Below are 21,042 nucleotides of genomic sequence, written 5' to 3'. Positions count from 1 at the left end.
GCGCTGGGAAACGGGCGGGCGGCGGGAGCTTTTCGCCGCCGGAAAATTCTCCCAGCAGCCGCGGGAACTTGTCACAGCAAAGTATTTATAGAGGAGCACGCATTTTTAAAAGTAAAAATCAGAATTCTTAAGTAAATAACACTCGACGGCTAACACTGAGACGGTCGTTAGACATTTTCCAATCGAGCCTAGTAGTTACACACTGTTGTTGTGGATTGTGAATGGACGTAGGCAGTACGCACGCTGGTGGTTGGTGGGCGGACACACTGACTGGGCACACACTGACAACACACACCTGAGATAGGGGGCGGCTCCACGGCATCCAGGGGCCCGAAGAACGAGGGCGCGTCGGCGGCCGTGGTGACCGGCGTATGCAGGTCGGGCTGATGGCGCATGTCGGGCGCCGGCGAGCCCACGGGCCGACACAGGTAGTCGAAGCTCAGCACGTGCGGCGGCGGCTCTGCTAGCAGCATCTGCGCCGAGAGCGGGAGATCCAGCCCGTCCATCACCATGGTGGGCGCGCTCCCCGGGACGACTTGCTCCTCGGGCCGCGCGCCAAACGGGATAAGGAAGAGGGCCGTAATGACTGCGTGCGCGACTACACTCCGCGGCGGCCGCTGCGGTACTGCCCGCCGCGCCCGCGCGCCCACTTTTATGAATGGAGCCGCTGTCCCATATTTGGTAGTAGCGAGGAGGAGGAGAACCAATCGCGTAGCAGTATGGCGATGACGTAGCTATGACGTCGGCTGGCTCCGCCCCGTCCATCTCGCTCACTCGCGCCTCCCGCCCGCCCCCTGACCCCCTCTGCCTCCCTCTGCTCCCTCCTCTCTCGCCCCTCACTCCCCCGAGGAGGGGACTGGGGAGGCTTCTAGCGAGCTTTCAGCAACAGCAAGCGCCCGACACCCGGCCGTGCCAGTCCCCTCTCCGCGTAGCACTTGGCATTCGTACTTTTCACGTATAGCTTGGTAGGGAAAACGTTTTCCGTAGTCACGTTACAATTCTGACATTTTTATCATGTCCATTAAATGCATTTTCCACTCATGGACGAATACACATATTTAATCATCTGATATATTTATTTTGTCACAAAAACGTATTATACCAACAGCTGTAGGATTTATTACAAGAAAACATGAGAAGTAATTATTTTATTATCAAATCATACTATTCTTACTTAAATTACAAAAAAAATTAAATATTTCACATATCACTATCTTATAATAACAAATTAAATACTTTCTCAGACTTTGCGGGCGTTAGTTTTCCACTAGTAAATCGAGTTATGTATTTTACTTCAATCATGATGATAACCTTATCTTTAAAGGATTTGAGGTTTTCCTTGGTCTGTAAGCATTATAAAAGTGTTTCTTAATCTTTAAAACAACGTTTGTAAAAAAGCATTTAGTTAGGTATTGCGGTTAAGTGAAGATATATTTTTGGGATTTCAGACACTGTTTAGTGTTTATTAGATAAAGATATAAATACATATGACACAGGTATCCGTGCGACTTAGATCAACTGTTGAATAATTCAACTTAAAATAAGTGCATTTCCTTCGAAAGCTCTGAGTTTTGATTATGGAAGGTGGGTCACAAATTTATCTAGTGAAGGATATATTTTTTTTTGTAATTAGCTAAGCACCTAAAAGCTTCACCTGACTATACAAATACAAAGACCTACGCAAAAGGAACACGGACTATTGATAGTAGGTACCAGTATACTGACATTTGAAAGAAATCTTGAACCCATCACCATTAAAATATATAAAATATTTTTTCATGTAACTTTGACTTTTTCACTATTATCGTATTTTATTTTATGTTTTAAATATATTAGATCTACATTGGGTTTCTACATATTGCGAGATTTGAATTCTACTCTTCCATATACACGTTAGCTTGTGTTTGGAAGTGGAGTGCACAGTATATTATTGTAGTTATTTAAAGGTCATTAATAATATGATAGGTATTACGTGTTGTAGTAAGTACATTGCAGTGAGAAAGTAAAAAAATAATGATAATGTAAGGTAGATGTGATATAAATGTAAATAGCTAATGTAGGTAAGTAATATACTTTATTCAGAAAATGGATGATGTAGGTTATTTTTATATAAGAGCAATTCACGTAGAGTTGTCATAAAAATAATTTCACAGTGTTTATTTTTTGGATTTTGTCATAAATGGTTTCTTTCGGTAATTAAATGATGAAAGCTCTTCCTTGATAATGATAATAATTTTGGATAAATGAAGTATTTATTTGTATGAAAAAAACGGTTTCCAGGCAATGCAAGCCTTCGCCGTAGACATTATAACTTAAAATATGTTTAGTCTACCCAAAAGTCGGCAATATATATAACACTTTAGCGTTTTCTTCTCAAAATATAAAGGAAAACTATTTAATTCAAGCTAAATTTGATTAAAGCTCATGTATTTAACGTTGAAGCAATTGAGCTGAAACTTTCAGTGAAATGAAATTTCCGTAGGGGTTCAATGACAAAGGCATCCCATCGTCACACTGACGCTGCGTGACGTCACACACCTCCCCCACAAATCCTATTTAGAAATCAATCAAAACAATACGGTCATGTTCCCGAAATACCCTTACTAAATATATAGAAGTTTCATCATAATAATAACATGTCCGCGGTAAATCGGTACGTCACAGAAGATCGCGGGCCAAAATGTACAGCATCTTTTTTCACTGAATCATCGCGGCAGATTTGGTGTAACTCGGTGATTACGTAGCAAACTAGTCAGATGTGGATTCAGTGATCAGTCACATAGCAAACCCCGAGAGTTTACAATGTTAAAAAATTTGGCTAGTTCAAAGACCACCCAGAAAAGAAACGTCGCTTGAAATGAATTTCCTTATATTAAGCGAAGCGGCCAAATTTAAAGAGCCAGTCTAAAGTGATAAATTAGAAAGCTCTGAAACTTTTACAACCCTCAGAAAAATTCTTTTACATGTTTATTATGCGTATGTACATAATTTATATGAAAAAACTTTCTATTCACCACTAGTTAATAAAAATAATCGAAAAATCCATTAGTAAATAGTGGTACGGACGATGTTATTTATTGATTGAAATTCAAATGACGATACAAAGTGAATTTGTAATTTTCTATGATGTATTTACATAATACTGACGATTTCATAGTTGTATCTTACAATTATTGGAAATTGTGAAATATCATTGTGATACTATAAAACTTTAGGGCAGCAGTTCAAAATGAGAATTTAAACAAATAATGGAATAGTGTTTTTTTTCCTGAGGCCCAAAAATGGTTCCACAACCTTTTATTTCCAAGTTTGTTTGGCAATCCATTTGTATAAACATACTTTTATCATAAGATAGACTCGCGTGACCATTGACGTCGTTAAAAATATATAAGCATGCATTTAAGCAAAAAACCTATCTTTTCGTTTCATTTTTTAAATTATATTTTATCACCTGGAATTTGAATCATTTAGAATTTTGCGGTATGAGTTTTAATACAACGTATATCTTCGATTCTTGATTGCTAATAAAACAATTGAAATTTAAGTTCGCAAAGCTGGCTAAAAGTAACTTGTTTTAGTTGCAAAGTGATTTATTCTTAGAGTATACGTTGAAAGAGTACTGCATTCCTAGCAATGCTATTTTAGCACTAGAATAGCAACAGCGGAATGTAAATAAAAACACTCAGGTTTCGGTTTTTTATTGCAAGTTCAAAAGCTTTCGAAATGCTTTGCGTAGGAGGAAAAGAGAATATATTATTATGCCTGTAGATTAAAATATGCAACTAGGTTCGACAGAGTTTCGAGAGGCCGTAATCAGGAAAAATATCGTGTGCACTAAAACCAAGATGATCATATTAATTATCTTACATAATATGCTCACTATTTATTTTTTATTTTTTTTTTTATTCTAGATAAAAGAAAATTACATTTTTCTCTTATTTAACTAGAAATAACATATATATTACATATAAATATATTACACACTGATATTATTCACTTTCATTGTTTTGTTGATTGAGCATAAAACTGAGCAATTTTTTTTTAAATGTACCTATACTTTTTTCATTTTTAATTTCGTCTGGGAGGCAATTGTATATGTTGTTTCCCTCGTAACCAATGGATTGCTTGCCATAATGAGTATGTATGGTGTTTAAATGTATTTTATCGTGTTGCCGTGTAAAGTGTGTGTGTACTTGGGACGTTTTAATGAGTTCTGTATTTGTATGTATGAGTTTATTATTTATTTTGTAAATAAGAAGACATATATTATATTCATATAATTTTCTTAATTTTAATAGTTTTGTTTCCATATATAATTTTTTTGTTTTTTGTTCTAGATTTGAAGTGAAATAGTTTTTTGATTACTTTGTTTTGTGTTACCTGTAGTTCGTTTATATATGTTTCACATGTATTTCCCCAGATTTCAACCAAGTAGTTTAAATGTGAGTGTACGAGGCTATAATATAAACAAGAATATAAATAAACGAGGCTATAATATAAACTCACTCACAAGATCAAGGTTATTATTTAAACCGAAAATCGTTTTTAGTTTCAAAACGACCATTATCGCCTTTTAACACTACGTTGCTAAAGAAATTTTAATGTGAAATATAATCTACATGCCAATGGCAAAAGTTGATATTTTTCTATCTATCAAGTTATTGAACATTTTTCTAGTTATTTTCATATGGAATCTCAAGAGCGGAAATCTCCTTGGCTCTAGGTGACATGCTCAAATACCTGGGCGTACACATTAAAAAAATAAAGAAAAAGTTTCAGTTGTATAATTCCTCAGAGTTTCCGAGCGTAAAAAATGTTTGTCGTTGACAGAATGGAAGAAGTTTGCAAAGCGTTAGGAAAGTTACCAGAATTGGAAATACTCTCAGCATTGCTTTGGCGCAAGACCACCATGGAGAATATACAAGTGACTTTAGTTGTGTATTAATCAGATCTTAATAGCACTTTCACTTTTTTCTTCCCCTCCCCTACTTTTAAAAACTTCACTATATAGGTACGTACCAAAAAGAAATATTTTGTGGATTTAATTGAAACATTAAATTTATCATTCAAATATTGCAACAACAAGTTTAGAGGAACTATTATTATAACTGTCTCTATTTATAGAATTAAGCAATATCTATATCTACCAGCATTTTTTTGAATCCTACAAAATTGATATAAATTCGTAAAGCTCAACTCGGCGGTAAATAAATAATAAATAAAATGTAATGTTGCTATAAACTCCCTGACTTTTGAGATGGTTGTTATAAATATATACAAATAGATATAATAAACCTGGGTATGTGTTAGTATATTTCATAAAGTGTTAATAAAATACAAGATTCTTGTGCGGAATAATATGCCTGGTTGGTAATAGGTAATAGGCCGGCCTGTGCTGTAATACGCCACTGCGCGTATCTGCTATTTCTTAATTGGGGCCAACGCAATGGAGCATTTACGTCAGAGTGTCCAAAACAACTCTTGGCTATTTGCGGGGCGTTCCAGAAGCATCCAGGTTTCTTGGTGATAAAACACCGAGGAGCTTTTCTCGTCCTATGACACGCTGACGTCTTAAACTATGCGGCGTCTATTTCAGAGCGGTACTTATGGTCATTCGGCCCGTCGAATTATGAAGATATATTAAGCTTCCTAAAAATATACACCTGGTGCTTTATTATACAGCGAGCTTTAAGCTCTCTGTGAGTCAGGTGATCAATGTGAAGCTTTAAAAAAAACCTTTACCGTTTTTGCTGTTATCTTGTTTACTTTGTTTGTTTTCATGTTTTTGTTGTTGTTGTTGTGGTATTGAAGATACTGTAATATTTTTAAAGTATAAAAGTAAAATAATAAAAATATTATTTTGCATTAGATATATATAAAAAAGTATTTGACTTTTTTTTTGTAGACTACAGAGAGCAGATCCCTGAAAAATTACGGGATATTATTATTATAGTTTTGATATTACATTGTAGGTAGGTAGGTACTTTGTTATGTAGGTATTTGTTCAAACAAAGAGTTCCAATTTTGAAAATGACACTATATTCAAAGCAAATTCAAGTTTTATCTAGAGTTCACTGAACCGGAGTTACAGACAAACAACTGAAATCAGTAATTTTTAATTGTATTATGTCACATTTGCCCTGACGATGGACACTGTAACGCTCTCCGGAACGTTGGATAAATAACGAGGAAGCGCAACATGACATAGTGCCCCAAAACTAAATCACGATTATATTTACGTTGTCGATTTATTTCCTCAGTCAAGAAATATAATACTCTAATCCAAAAAAAATTCGCGAACAGTGTGTTCTGGCGACACAAACGGACACAACTCTAATGTACGTATACATACGCGAGCCGAACTGCTGACCTGAACCTCAACTTATGGGAAAGGAACGCGCCAAACGCGAATGGTGCGAAACACCGCTTCCAGTTGCTTCGTTCCTTTACCGTAATTCGTGGTTCGGTTCGCGTTTAAGTTAGCAAATGTATTCATACCCACAGAGTTGTTTCTATCTTGAATTATGGTGCTTTGTAATAAAATTAGATTAACTCCTCACTTTTTGTTCTATTATTCACTTTAAATTCGCTAAGTGTTCTCTCGATATGTAATTATTATTGCTAGGGCGATCAAAAGAAGACATTTCAGTGTTAGACTCTCAACCAAATAAATAATTGATGACACATAAAGAGGCTATTTCGTTCAATGTTGTGTGAGAATACCTAACGTAATTTCAATTAGTGTAACTCTAATTGATTGACTCTCATGAACGTCATCAAATTATATAGGTTAAAGTCAATTGTTAACAATGAGTCGCTTGTTTGTCTTAGATCTTGCTATGAAACCACAAAAAACATACATCGTAGTACATATTACTTATTATTTACTCTTAAACCAAAAAAATATATACTGGTAATGAGAAATCCATGTCTTTCGATTTTTTCTTTAATTATCTAAAATAAATATACATATTTCACTATGTTAACTTGGATACTTCGTTTACTACCCAAGTAAAAAATTATTCTTATAGAAGTACATTTTAATTATGTTCTCTATTCTTATAAGCAAAAAGTTTTTTTTTTAGGTTTGTTTCATTCTGTTGTCAGGTTATCGGGAAAGATATTATATTTGTGTACACCCTCTTAGCTTATGTTTCTTTTCACACTTTCAGACTGCTGAATTTTGAGCGTAATTTATTATGTTGTCTGGTATAGTGTTCATTTATTTGTGATGTTTTCATAAATGTTATATTTTTTTACATTCACCACACACAGGAGGGCCAAAAATGTCTGGAGTGACTGTCATCTTTTGGGATGCTTTGTGGATGGTCTTTTTAAAGGAAAGTAAGGAGAATAAGTTCTGGGAAAGTAAAAAGTAGGTTCAGTAAGAATCTATCGATAAGTGTATCAAGGATTGATAGACATATGCTCCCACTGCGACGCAAAGCGATGGGTCGAGAGACCAGTTGGAGAGGTCAAAGGGTCTCCCCAAACCAGCTTCTCCCGATCTGGCATGCCACGCAGTTGGTGGACAGGCGCATCCTGAACACACCTCACCCGATGAAAACCCCTGCTAAACCCCAATAAACGTGGCGAAACCCTTACAGTGACCTATGGCAGAGGTGTTGGTTATCCAATAAATGGTTCCCAAGGCAGCGGTACCCAAACCCGCATCCCAAATTGAAATATTCGTGTTTTTAAATCCGTTATGGATTTTGAAGATAAATAGGCAAATGTTATATTCGTACAGTTTTCTGATTTTATCTAAATAATTAACTTAATAATGGATAGTCTTACTCATATTCCTTGCTTCATTCACATTCGAACATCAACTCTTACATAACCTTCTGTTATTTTAACTCGACTCTAGTATTTGATATCTTGATGATTATCTACGTCTTCCCCGGGCGTGCCTGACTTCTTTTATCATTAAATAAAGATGATGATGACCACCTGAGAAAAGAACGTGTTGTTGGAATAAATAAAACTGTGTAACATTTCGTAGACGATCCTTAGACCGGTGGAACAATTTTTCCCAACTGATAAAATTTTCGTGGTTACATCAGATGTGACGTAGAGGGAGCAGGTGATTCGGGATCTTATGTAATAATTCATATCACCTAGCGAAAGCCAAACAACGACTTGCTAATGATCATAAATATAGAATTCCTTGCGGCACGGATATTATACTCTGAAGAATGCTTATTCGAAAATTGTATCTTTCTTGCAAAATTTTCTGCTGTTAAATCACTATTTTGGTTAATCTTTATAACGAATTGGTGTACATTACGAATACCAAAAATATGCCATGGATAAATTGAAGGTTTTCCTATCGTTTAGCTGGAGTAGAATACATATAAAAAATAAATTACTGATTAAAAAATATAAATGTAAACTACTAAAAGATATATTTTTGCAATAGAAATGTATGAACGCGTAAAGGAAACAACTTTAAAAAAATACAGAATATTAGCTAAGATTATCTGTGACAGTTTCAATTGATTACATTTTTTGCTTTCTTATAAAATTATTTACAAAATAAATTAAAACCAGTTTTGTGCTTGAAATCGAACGTTTCTAGACCCCGTTTGTCAAGTATTTTTAATGCCTATTACCTAAAATATAATATTTATCAAGAATATACACATTTTTGGCTTGTAGCTTCCTCTTAAGAATTGGCTTTCCGTCATAGTGAAAAAATCATTCTACGCTAAATTACGAATCTTCCGAGAAAATTCCTAGGGAATTTTTATTTTATTTACTGAGTTTATTTTTAAATGAACCTAACACTAGACATTCTGTGAACAGTAGGTTTCTAATTTTCTCTTGTTTAAAATATTAAAAACATAATTTTCTCTGAAGTCTTAAGATTTGTAATTAGGTATGTAATTAAATCCACACCTACTTAATTATAAACCATACGAATTTCAACTTAAAAAATTTCAAATAACGACACATGTACGAAATTTCCATTATGGTGATTATTTGCCGCCAAAAATATTTTCGTTTGTTGTTTTTCAATTTTTTTTAACGAAAAAAAGATTAGGTTGTTCGAAACACCATTATAAAAAAAAACTGAAATGATTTTCGGGTAAAGGTTATCCACTCTCTTTCTAACATAATATTTAGCAGGCAAAGAATTTCGCTGACGAGAATTATTCGCTCCCAATGCGTGAGAATATAATATCCCATATCTATTTTGATTCCCGTGAGTTATGATCAATTTTGAGGGCAAATTAAAAAAACCGCACGTGTTATTTGGGCAGTGATTCAGTGAACTGCACAATTATTTAAAATGGTTGAAAAACTCAAGAAAACATGTCGCGTGCGTTTTTTTCAATTTTCTTACTCAAAACATTAATTACATTGTGGACATTACGGAATAAGTTATTTCGTACTCCTTACACTTTAAGCTACTCAAATAATTAATGTACCAAGTAAGTTTAAATAAAGAGTAATACTTTGTGCAGAATTGAAACAGAGAAAATTCCATGAGGTAATATATTTGTAGTAATACAATTTTTGAATACTTATTTTTGTGTTGAAATCTACTAAGAGAAAACATCATTTTTTTACTGCATGATCCTGGGAATAGGAAGATCTACATTATATCTTGTGATGTATATTTTGTGGGTGTTTGATAATTATAATTGAATAATATATGTATACTTCGAAAACAGGAAACCGAGCGATTATGAAGATTAATTTGATGTATTTCCTCTCTAATATCTAGTAAAACTGAAGATTTGGATATGCTGAAAGTTATGAGTGCTCGGCTAATTATAGGAACTTGTAATAAGCTCTCGAAGCTTTTAAAAGCCGGGTGACAAAATCGACGTCGACGTCGCCTTGAAGCTGTCGACATAAATTCATACAACTGATAAAAATATGACAGTATCTGGGCTAGACGGTAGATTACGTTCCACAACAAAGGACACTATAGTTCGCAATAAACTATTGATTAAATGATGTAATTTTCGCGAATGTTTACCGTTATTGATTTGCTCCACATTTTCAGAGATAAAAAATGATGATGTGGTTTCCTATTATATTTGGTGTCCAAATAATAACACTTGTTTTGTGAACGAGGATAGTACTTGTAATAGAGTGATTTATGTAAATCCCCCACAAGGGTTTTAAAGTACGGATCTTAACTTACTATGTGAAAAAAACTAAAATATTCTGGCGATAAAGTAAATGTCATTGTACGAATTTTAGGCATGTTGCTGAAATCGACCCGTTGCCTCTGACTGATTTCTGGTAAATATGTTTTTTAGAAATAGCCACATTAAAAGTGTTTTAAGTGCTGAACACTTACTGCACACTTTTAAATGGTTTTATCGCGTCCAACAAATATTTTGAAAAGCGAACACTATGATTTTTTGTACGAAGGCGGCCGGCTGGGTTTAGCAGAACGAAGAATTGACCTTACTCCGTCCGATGGCAATAATATATTATTGCCAAAATTGTGGACTGGCTGCTTTCTGCATAACTATTATTAATGCTCCTGAATTACAATTTATAAAATCAATTAACAAATCTTATAACATCGTTCTTCTTCTTCTTCTTCTTCTTCCTAGCACTATCCCAACTCATTGCCTAGGTAGGCTGTTGGGGTCGGCTCTTCTCGTTCTCAGGTTATAGCTTCTTCGGTTCTGAGTGTCGCTTTCATCTAGGCCGTTTCTTTGTAGGATTTTGGAGCATTGGGTCATCCAGGAGTTCTTTGGTCTACCTCTGGATGACTGTCTTTGAAGCTCTATAGACATTGCCTGCTTCACTGTGTGGTCTGGTGGTCTCCGTCTTATGTGCCCATACCATCTTAACTGTCGTTCCTCTAGCTTACTGTTTATGTCAGTGACACCCAGGCTACCACGAATGCGTGAGCTTTTAATTTTATCTTTTAATGATACTCCTGCCGTCCATCTAAGCATTCGCATTTCTGCTGATTCGAGTTGCCTAGAGTAGGAGTTGTACATAGTCCAATAAATCTTATAACATCGTTAATAACAAATATTAAAAAAAATAGTACAAATAGGTAAATTAAAAACTACGAAATTTCATATTTACAAAAAGTTTAAAATACTGAAAATTAGTACATGTATAGCTAAATAAGAAAAAAATCTGTAAGTTATTTTAGGTACTCATTTTCTGTGTTAAATCTATCTTATTATTTCTTCACGGTTGGCTTCAGAAATAGATTTGGGTACATGCCTATTTAACGTTCATTCTAATCATTCTGTCAACAACACATTGTTTGTACAAAACAATCTCCTGCTTAAAACTAAACATTGTATCAAACACTTAAAGCAGTAAGAGACAGTGTTCAATTATTAAAATGAGTGTATTTGAATGTGTGAAGCAGGAAAGGGCGTTGTGAACACAGCAATAAGACAGTTAAGAGTACCTCAAGATTGTTTTAAAATTATGAAGAGCTAATTATTTGTGACGTTGGTGTTTTTTATACGGTGCTTGAAAGAATTAATATTTTTCCAAAATCAATAGAATTGTTTTATCAAGTTTAACAAAGTGGATTAAAAACAGCCAAGAAATGAGGTAATTTTAATAAAAAAGGATATTTACAATGTTACCAAGATAAATAAAAACAAAAACCGTAATTTATTTTAATAATATGTGGTAATGAAATTTTATTTGAAGAAAGTAAGATTTAATATAGGAACAAACTTAAAAATTATAAAACAGTTTAACGTCTGAAGTGCTAACTAACTGAGTGCGCGAATGCCATTAAGATGAATGTTTAGTAGACAGTAAATCAAAATAGTAATTAAAAAGATTTGCAGAGAACAGAAAACTTAAATAAAAAAATAAAAATAATAAAACGAAATATTTTTTTTTAATTACATACAATGAAATGCGAAAGTACCTCAATAAGTATAATGCTCCTGGATGTGTACTGGTAAAAGATTTATAATTTAATGATCTGTGTATTAGTGTTATGTTTAGTTATGTTGTGTTATGTTAAGTGTTATATTACTATAACAACGAATATGCACTTAAAAAAATTATTTATTTCGTGCATGAACATTTCTATCTGCTGCATTGTATCTACCATCAGAGAAAATTATTCAGTAAACATTAGGATATGACAAAAATCACTAAAAAAATTAACCGTGCCTAAATTAAGGTAAATTTTGAAATATTTTCTTGAAGAGATAATCAGCTGGCCTGTCTTTCATATCTACGAATCGAGAGGTTTTTCATAAATTGTAAATGTAAGTTTTCTTTAAGCTCGGAATATAATATATTAAAGTTTTTGCGATATTCTTATGAGTGACATTGGAGGGACCCACCACTTTCCCGTCCCGGTATAAGTGACTTATTGTCACCCCTTCGGGTCTCTCGCAAGGAAGCTAATGTTTTGGTAAAAACGATTCTACAATTTCATAAAAAAAGACTAAAAGGAAAAAAGGTGGCGGTCTGCAAGCGCCAAACATAATACAAGAGGGGAATAATAGTTGTTAGTTAGTTAGTTACTGAAAAATGATGATGTATATGTTTGGCCGGCACTGCGTCTCCTAAATAAACAAAAAAATTACAAAAGAAAATATACGTATGTAAATGGTCTGAAGTTGGGTGAGTTATGAGTGACAGTAAACATTGTCATTCAATAAGCTCCGTTGCCCAACATCTTGCATGTGATAAAACGTAATGATCGAGTCAGGCGAGACGTCACCCGCCCCCGAATCCTTGACCATACCCAAGGCGGAGGGACGACGGACAGCAGACGACAGACACCGCCCTCGCATCCTTACATAACACCTCTCCGATCTGACTCTGGCTGAGCCGTAGACCTTTGGGCGGAATCCAGCCCGCCCAACCCGCCCAGCCCACACGAACTTAAGCAAACTGTTATAATAATCTAATCTAAATCAATAGCAATTCTCTTGCAAATAATATGCTTTGTAACATCATTCAATTCACGCAATTTGAAGGTTGTTTCGATTTGTATTTCAGTTTGTGGTTTTGAATTTACCGAGTAATATTTCGTAATCTGTGAATTGTCAGATGTTTGCATTAACTGACGATGGTTGCATCCATTAAGGGATATTGTAATTTGCAATGTGTTATTGGCAGTATTTTAAAAATAGGACTGAATAATTTTTAATATAGTTGAACTTGCATCATTCTGATAAGATTTAATATAATGAGGCCGTGCCTTTCGAAAACTCCAAACTACTATATGTTTAGAAGAAAGATAAATAACACAGATATTTTATTTTTACTCATTTTTAATGCCCTTAGGATATACTTATGTTTTTTCTTGCAAATGTAGCTTATACTATTTTTTAATGCCCTTAGGATATACTTATGTTTTACATTGCCAATGTAGCTTATACTATATGATAATCTCCCGAATTGAAGTTATGATATTTTTCACTACTTATTATCATGTAACGAATGATAATAGTTTTAATTTTTATGAAGGAAACAAAAACACTTTGCTGTCCAGTATTTTATTGAATCAATAAATATTTTAGGATTATACAGGGTTTTCCAATAGGAGGTGTTATTTTGATATTCAATCGTAAAAAACCATTGATCTTTTACGATTGAATATCAAAATAACACCTCTTATTGGAAAACCCTGTAGTTAATATATAAGCTATTATGAAGCTTGCGATAAGCGAAAACTGAATTGGTTGTCATTGATTGTTTTTAAAAAGTGGTTTATTACAAAGTGTGTTTTTTCAATTAAGAAACAATAATTTAATTGCTGAACGGAATTTTTAAAAATCTGCTTTGAGTGTTGTGCTATTAAATTTAAAATAGCCCAAATAACGAATGAATTATAGTAAATGCCCTCAGATAAAGAGTTTTCATGTTCAATTATTCGCATAACGTAGAAACTATCAAAATATCAAAATGCTCCAATAAACGTTTTCACATTCATTTATAAATAATGCATCCGAATAAGAATGTTTCTAAAATCAGTGATATTTAGCAATTGACAAAAGTACCAATAAAAATACCAACAAATAATTATTTGATCCAATATCCAAGACTAAATAACAAGTTCACTCAAAATTCGTATTTAAATCTGAAGGGATGTTTATCTCATCTTAAGGGATGTTAAGCTTCTGCATTCAGTAAGTACTACAATAGGAATTGTCAAGTTCAAAGATCAATAAAAAAACCATTTGATCCAATATCCAAGTCCAATTTGTAAACACGCACGATCAAGTTCACGCAGATTACGCGAGTTGACTCCTCTGGGCGGCCCCCACAACAGTGGGCCGGTGTCGGGACAGTGAACCCATCAGCTGTTCCGCGTTGGGCCCCTTCCTTGTTGTGATTTTCCGAGAACAGCGTTGCAGTGAGGGTAGGCGGCGCCGCGTAGGCAGGGGTGATCCCAGAGGCGGATGGCGTAACGTTGTCAACATTGGACGCATTAACGGCATTGTATGCTGCAGGAGTGCGCAAACATAGCGTTTACTTTCTATATTTTAATTCTACGATATTTGAACGACAACTGGACGCAAATTATTAACAACAGCGAGAGTCAAATGTAGGTCAATCACAAAATACTTATGTAGCATTTAATGAAAGATTGACAGTATTTAGATTTGTTTTTAGAGCCATTAACAATTAATAAATGTTCAGAGTATACCGTTCAGATACTAGAAATTTCTTCAGGATATTCAAATGGCCTTCAGGCTCCTCGAACAAAAGTTATGTTTTGTAAAAACTGAATAACTTTTGGATAGTTTAAAATTAGTCGATGTTCAGAAAACAAAGCACGATAAGCCACCACGTAAGCATGAATATTTAAAGACCGTTTTTATGTTGGAGATATGAGTTATTTGATTTACAAATTTGGACAATTGTGTAGCTATTATGAAAAAAGTGTTAATGTTTAAGGCTGTTGGTTTCTCTGTGTATATGCAGCGGATTTACTTATTGAGTGTGTAAACCTACCTGTGTTTCAACCGACCAAAAGCACTGCAAGCAATGGTAAAGACAATTATACCAATGATGAAAAACAAAATTTACCATTTGTGAGACAAGTAGGTACCATTATCCAAAGCCTCCATACCACTAAACACTTCTCGGCTTGCATTTTACACATAGTAGTGAAGAGCTCCACGGCCAAAACGTGCCTACCCATGGCTTTATCAACGTAACGTCCTCGTGTCCAAACATTGGTTGTAAACGTAAAACACACGTAGGTTTAGCGCGTATCCATTTCAGACGGTTCCCACGTTGAAGCAGAGTAGTCTACAAGATTATTTGATCAAGTTGTGGACTGTTTTTACGCTGCACGTGGGAATGCAAAGTCGTTGGTTTGTATGTGAGGAATTTCGTGTGGTGTGGATCGGAAATTGACCCCAGCGATTATTTACTCACTGTGGGCATCAACATAAACAAAGCACTACGTTTTTAAATATTGTGACTATTTTAAGCATACTATATTATAACATGTACTTCAGTTACGCCAATTTAGTAGATTTTGCACTATAGATACATTTAAGTGAAAATATCATGTTGGTTATGGCCTTAAAACCTTGTTTTTAGGATTTAAAGCCATGTTGCACATCTCCTTTTTATTTGAACCAACCATTCTGAGACCCTTGACGTATCCATCATCAGGAAAGAAACTTTTCAAAATTTATACAAGACGTTAATTTGTTTAAAATTATACGCATAAAATATTTACTGGTGTTAACACATATATTTTTTAAATGGCAGTCGAGTATTTTAAAGAAAATCATGGATTGGGTGCCAAAATAAACTGGCGTACATAATTCCAACGTATTTAATATTATTTAAATACGAGCTTTGAGTGCGAGAAAAATATAAAACTATTAATTATAACAGTATAAAACTCGAACATACTATTTATGTAACATTTTGTAATTTGTCGCCGACTTATTTATTCAGCTACCGCTAAAGCTTCGGTGGTCGCGTTAAAGCTATATTTAAAGTGTTGAATTCTCTAGAACTGAAACAAATTGGCAAATTTTTCTCGGCAGACTGTAATTATTTTGAAATAAAAACCGATCAAAGTGTAAATTAGTAATTTTTTGAAACTCTTCCAACGCATTTGCAAAAGTTTATTATTTGTGTTGATATTTCAGCGGTCCTCTGTCAGCCGAGTGCGAAAGCTCCAAATACATCAAATTCAACACTTGTGAATATGTGATAGCAAAGTAGATCAACCTAGATAAAAAGTTTATTTCCATGCATTTCATCAATCACATAATATGTAAAACACAAATGATTTTTCGACCTAGTGGCGTCTTTTTAAGATAGGTTGCAACAAGCAAGCAAATCGGAAAATTCGCCGATGAAAGCACAGCCGTAAGGAGCAAGTGATGCTTCATTAACTTGAAAAACTTTTTAAGTGTCTATTAATAGTTAAGCTCTTTTGTGTGATGGTTGTTTCTTTTGTTTTTATTTGCTGGCACGATCTGTTGCTGTGTGATTTTCATAGTGTTAGGGACTCATCGCAGAATGCTGAATAATATGTTTGAGTGGTTATTTTGGGTGTCCGCTCACGCGCGTCAGTGTTCCAATTCTGGACACGCAATGGTACACAAATAGTCGGTATTCGATTTTTTTTATTTTTAACTCCTGTATCATTACCACATTCAAATTCACAGGTGAGCAAGCTGGGCTGAGCATCGCAAGTTGCGTGGGAATCAAAAATATTTCTCTTCGGAGATATAAATATTACATCTTACATTCACGATGTATTGATAATAGTATTAAAGTTTTAATTATTTTTCAAGTACAGGCAAGAAAAATAATAAAAATAGTTATTAACGAAGAAAAACATAAATCAATGAGGCAAAACTGATAGCGAAGACAGCTTTTGTAAAAAAGTTTAAGGAATTGTAAGATATTAACAAGAAATGAAGATTTACATGGAAAAATATTTCTTTCAAAATATACGTGTGTTGTAAACATGCAAAAATATAAAACCTTCAAAACTCTGTTTCGTAAGTAACGTGTCGTTTATAAAACGGCATTAGATCTATGAGATAAAACGAAAAAAACAACACATTTTTCGGCTCTGTAATATATTTTTTACTTCGGTTAGTTTTAAACATGTAATGTTACGTAAACACAACTTGGCTTCTTTCTTTATGCATTAGCAAAATCGTGGCATTTCAAACAAATTTCTACTTTCATTCTACCGAAAAACAGAGTAATTGTGTATCGAAGCTGGAAAATATAAATTTATTTTCGTTGTTACATTTCAGTTCAAGAACGCTATTAAGAAAACAAATGTGATCATTAGCCGGAATAATGAAGACAAGAATTTTAAAAAATCACTGTTCATACCGCTTTCCGTAATATTAACGAACAATGTTTAAAAAAATTAAACGCTTATATATTCCCATTCTTTTCCGATATGTATTCGTGTGTATATATATTTATTTACATAAATTATTTTATTTATTAAAGGAAAAAGTACATATGAGTAACAAGGTTTACAATTACGATGACTATATTTAATACTACTCTTCCAGAGAAGCATTAGCTTTTGGTTGGAAGAGGAGTTTACATTATATCATTGTAGATATTACATTATGCATTTTACGTAGAATCAAGAGAAGTAGAAAAAAAATATAAATAAAATGTACTACTAGTAGCTTTTTCAAAATGAAAGCTTGGCTTTGGTCGTTTATGATTCTAATTTCCTCAGGGAGTTGATTGATAAAGGTTCTTTCTTGGTATGTATAGTAATCTTGTGCAAATGAAGTGTTTAATTTTGGACATGGAAAAATATATTTAAGTCGAGTACGGTTTTCGGTTAGAAATTGGTACTTTTCTTTTTCTTTTATTATTTGAATTAATGAATTTTTTATGTACAGATCTTTAAAATGAGGTACTTGAAATTCTTCGAATAAGCGGTCTGTTAGGTAGTCCGAAGGTTTTATAATATAATTTTAATAATTACTCTCATATATTATATGTTTTACGATATCGTCTAAAACATTGTTGCTTAATTGGTAACCTTTTGTATCAATTAAATTTGTTAGTGATCATCTTTCCATGTTTTTCTCAAGTGTTCATAAGATTTTAATAATGTTTATCTTGTTTCATAAAAAAAGATTCGATTTGCGGTAAGTACGAAAAATGAAAAAGTAAAGTTTTTTTCTATCCCTATTATTAATTTTTTCAGAAGGGTGGATGGTCACATTTTAGACCTTGTGAAAGACTAACATTCATAATCAAAATGTTGCTTAAAATGACTTTGGCCATATTCAATAAATAATAATTAATTAATAAATAATTCTGATTTCCTTTCCTGTCCCACTCGCTTCAGCCTCACAAAATACCCTAAATTGGGCATTCCATAATTCAGACAGCTGGGAGTAGTACGGTTAAGTGCGGTATTGACAATATTTTTAAATGTTTTAATCATTGTCATACACGTACCTCGTACCTGTCTACATTGGCAATAATTCATCCAAGAATAAAATAATATCGAACAGTAAATTCTATGAGATGCATTGAACTTTTGGAAAGAGTCCCACCTAAAATTCTCGTAACATCACGTATTCAATAGTATCGGACATATTTTGGCATACATACTGATCTAAATCCGTAGCCCGTGGAACCAAAAGCGATTGTTTCCACGGCTTCCGATGATTTCGGGTTGGCGTTGCTATGTTTAGGCCTTGCCCACGACTCGCCGGCTAAACGTGCTCATACTACGAGTACATACCCACGGGGTTATTTTTGACCTAAGACACCTAGTAAGCTAAGAAAATGTATCTGAAATAAACAGAGAATTTTTTATTACTTTTCTTTGGATTTTCAAGCAGTGGAGTTCAACATTATATATTATGGTATCCTAGCAACTCTAGAAGCTGAGTTCAAATATTTAGGCAAAATGGGCACATCTCAGATCAACAATAACGTGGAAATATTAGTAAAGTCCGGGAAAATGCGGCCTAGAACGATATTCTACTGTATGAGAGAAGCTGGCTGGCTGAATATTATCATGAACAAAATTATATCTCAATTTTTGAGTTGTAGTCAAAAGTAGGTTTATTGAACGATGTATTGAATTTAAAAGTGCCCCAAGTCTCATATTATTTACCTATTTTTTTAAATGGTAGTCCATTTCTTCGAGTAAAGTTCACGTGTATTGTATGATTGATCGTTGGCTATATCTCCTCGTACCGCAACATGGCTTTCCGATGTCCAGCCTTGATGGGAAGTTTTTTAATATTTATTTACCGATAGCGTCAATGCACTGGACGTTCGCCATTGGGAACATCTTCACATTTCCTACAGCTACAGGTAACAGGAGTACCCTGTTGTAACAGCGCCCCGAAAGTATTACTAACTCTCTCACTAAGTCTTCAAGGGCCTAGCAGGTATTATTTTTGTCTTATGTGCACGCGAATATGCAAAATTTCGATGCATTCAACTTAATATTATATATATTATCTTCGTTACTTGGCAAGTTTTAATATGTGGACATTATAAAAAAAATACTTATGTAGATTCAATGAACTCTAAACATAGGTTTTGCTTTGAATTTAAGAATCTTTTTCAAAATCGGAAGTATTTTTTTGGAGAATTCAGAAAAACCGTAACATATCTAAAATAAAATATTTTGACAAGAAACATGTCAGTTGGCTTTTTCAAAATTGGATTTATAATTTTCCGTGATTTTTCACGGGTCTTAGATAGACTTTTATAAACATACCAGTAATTATACTGAGAACCATGTTAAACTCATCTTATATAAAAATAAAAATAATTAGATCATAACCGGTGTTTCACTGAATTTATAAATTTACATGACCCAAATTCTGCGTACTAGGAGTCAAAATCCTGAATGCGTGATAATAATAAATGACGTATGAGTATCTTATGTCGTCTTCCAGAAATTACACGCAACTATTTTTAAAACGATTAAAACAAGGTTTTTCCAAGGAAGTGTATTTATAGGTATTAATGTAAACAGTCTGTGGTTTCGTGGCGCGTGTTTTAACCTAAATTTTCTGGGAAATAAAGTCCTTAATGCAAAAGCGACGCATTGCTTTATAATCGCATATTCAGTCAAGTTGTCGCTGATAACAGAAAATTGCGACTACAAACTAAATAAAGTTTCACTTCTCTCTGTAGCAGGATATGATAAGATTATTCTGACGTCACAACAGACTTTAAATAAAACGCTGATGTTTATAAGAAATCTCGTTTTCAATCGTGGGATAGGAGGTAAGAGGTCTGTTATATAGGATTAGATTAATAAAAAGAAAGTAAAAAAAATATTTAAAAAAATCATTTAAAAGTTATAATCCTTTATTCTGTATAACTGCATGCCACTTAGTACTATGAAACAACCTGCTGATAATTCACCAATACACAAACTAAAAAAAAACAGATCACAGACTGGATACAAATTAAAGGTACACATTTTTTCCACAACCTATTCACCCAAGCCAAATATAAAATAATTTAAATCATCTGCTTTTATTCGTTTGATTTTATTTTCATCGTAACTGCTTCATTAAGTTCTACTTCACTTCTTCATATTGAATCATTTTGAATCGTTCTCTACTTCATATTGAATCATTTTCTTACTTCATTGTGTCTTTGTAATATAATGATGTAAACTGCCACTCACCTACTATAAAATACTGCCCCATGGGTGGTACCACAGAATCCTCCTTAAGAAATTCAAGGACGATTGTGTGTTTTTTGTATGACTGCATAATAGCACTTTATCTAAAACATGCCAACACCTTAACGCAGTTTCTCCTAGTGAGGTGATAAAAAACACTACTACTAACCTATACAGTTACTGATTGATTACCAACATTTTTAACTGGTGCTTATTATGTAAACTGTGTGTACGTGAATAGAAATTAATAAATAAAATAAAATAACGTATATCATAACTTTACCGCAAATCAAAAAATGCGATTCAGCTAGAACTATAAGTTATAATATTACATTCATCATCATTTCAAGCCCACAAAGTACAAACAGGTTGATATTGGTTTTTTCTTGACGGTATAGTGACTTTATATTTCCTGGTAACATTGCTCGCATTTT

General features: G+C 33.7%; 1 protein-coding gene across 2 annotated transcripts in view; it reads right to left on the bottom strand.

Moving 5' to 3' along the window:
- The window catches only part of LOC149419886 (uncharacterized), a 90,177-nt gene that overhangs the window by 12,305 nt on the left and 56,830 nt on the right, over positions 1–21,042 (bottom strand). The window contains exon 1 of one of the 2 annotated variants that reach the window (XM_089637071.1): positions 296–624. The exons of the other annotated variant lie outside the window; for it this stretch is intronic. Within the exon in view, the coding sequence (XP_089493197.1) occupies positions 296–512 (217 nt within the window). The 5' untranslated portion in view covers positions 513–624. Of the gene's footprint in view, positions 1–295; positions 625–21,042 lie in introns of those variants that run through there. 2 annotated transcript variants of the gene reach the window in all.

Source organism: Hesperophylax consimilis, chromosome 11, assembly GCF_061612785.1.
Source record: "Hesperophylax consimilis isolate HC1 chromosome 11, BYU_Hcon_1.0, whole genome shotgun sequence".
NCBI classification, from domain to species: domain Eukaryota; kingdom Metazoa; phylum Arthropoda; class Insecta; order Trichoptera; family Limnephilidae; genus Hesperophylax; species Hesperophylax consimilis.
The sequence above is the reverse complement of the archived record's forward strand: the minus strand, read 5'-3'. Positions and strand labels throughout refer to the sequence as shown.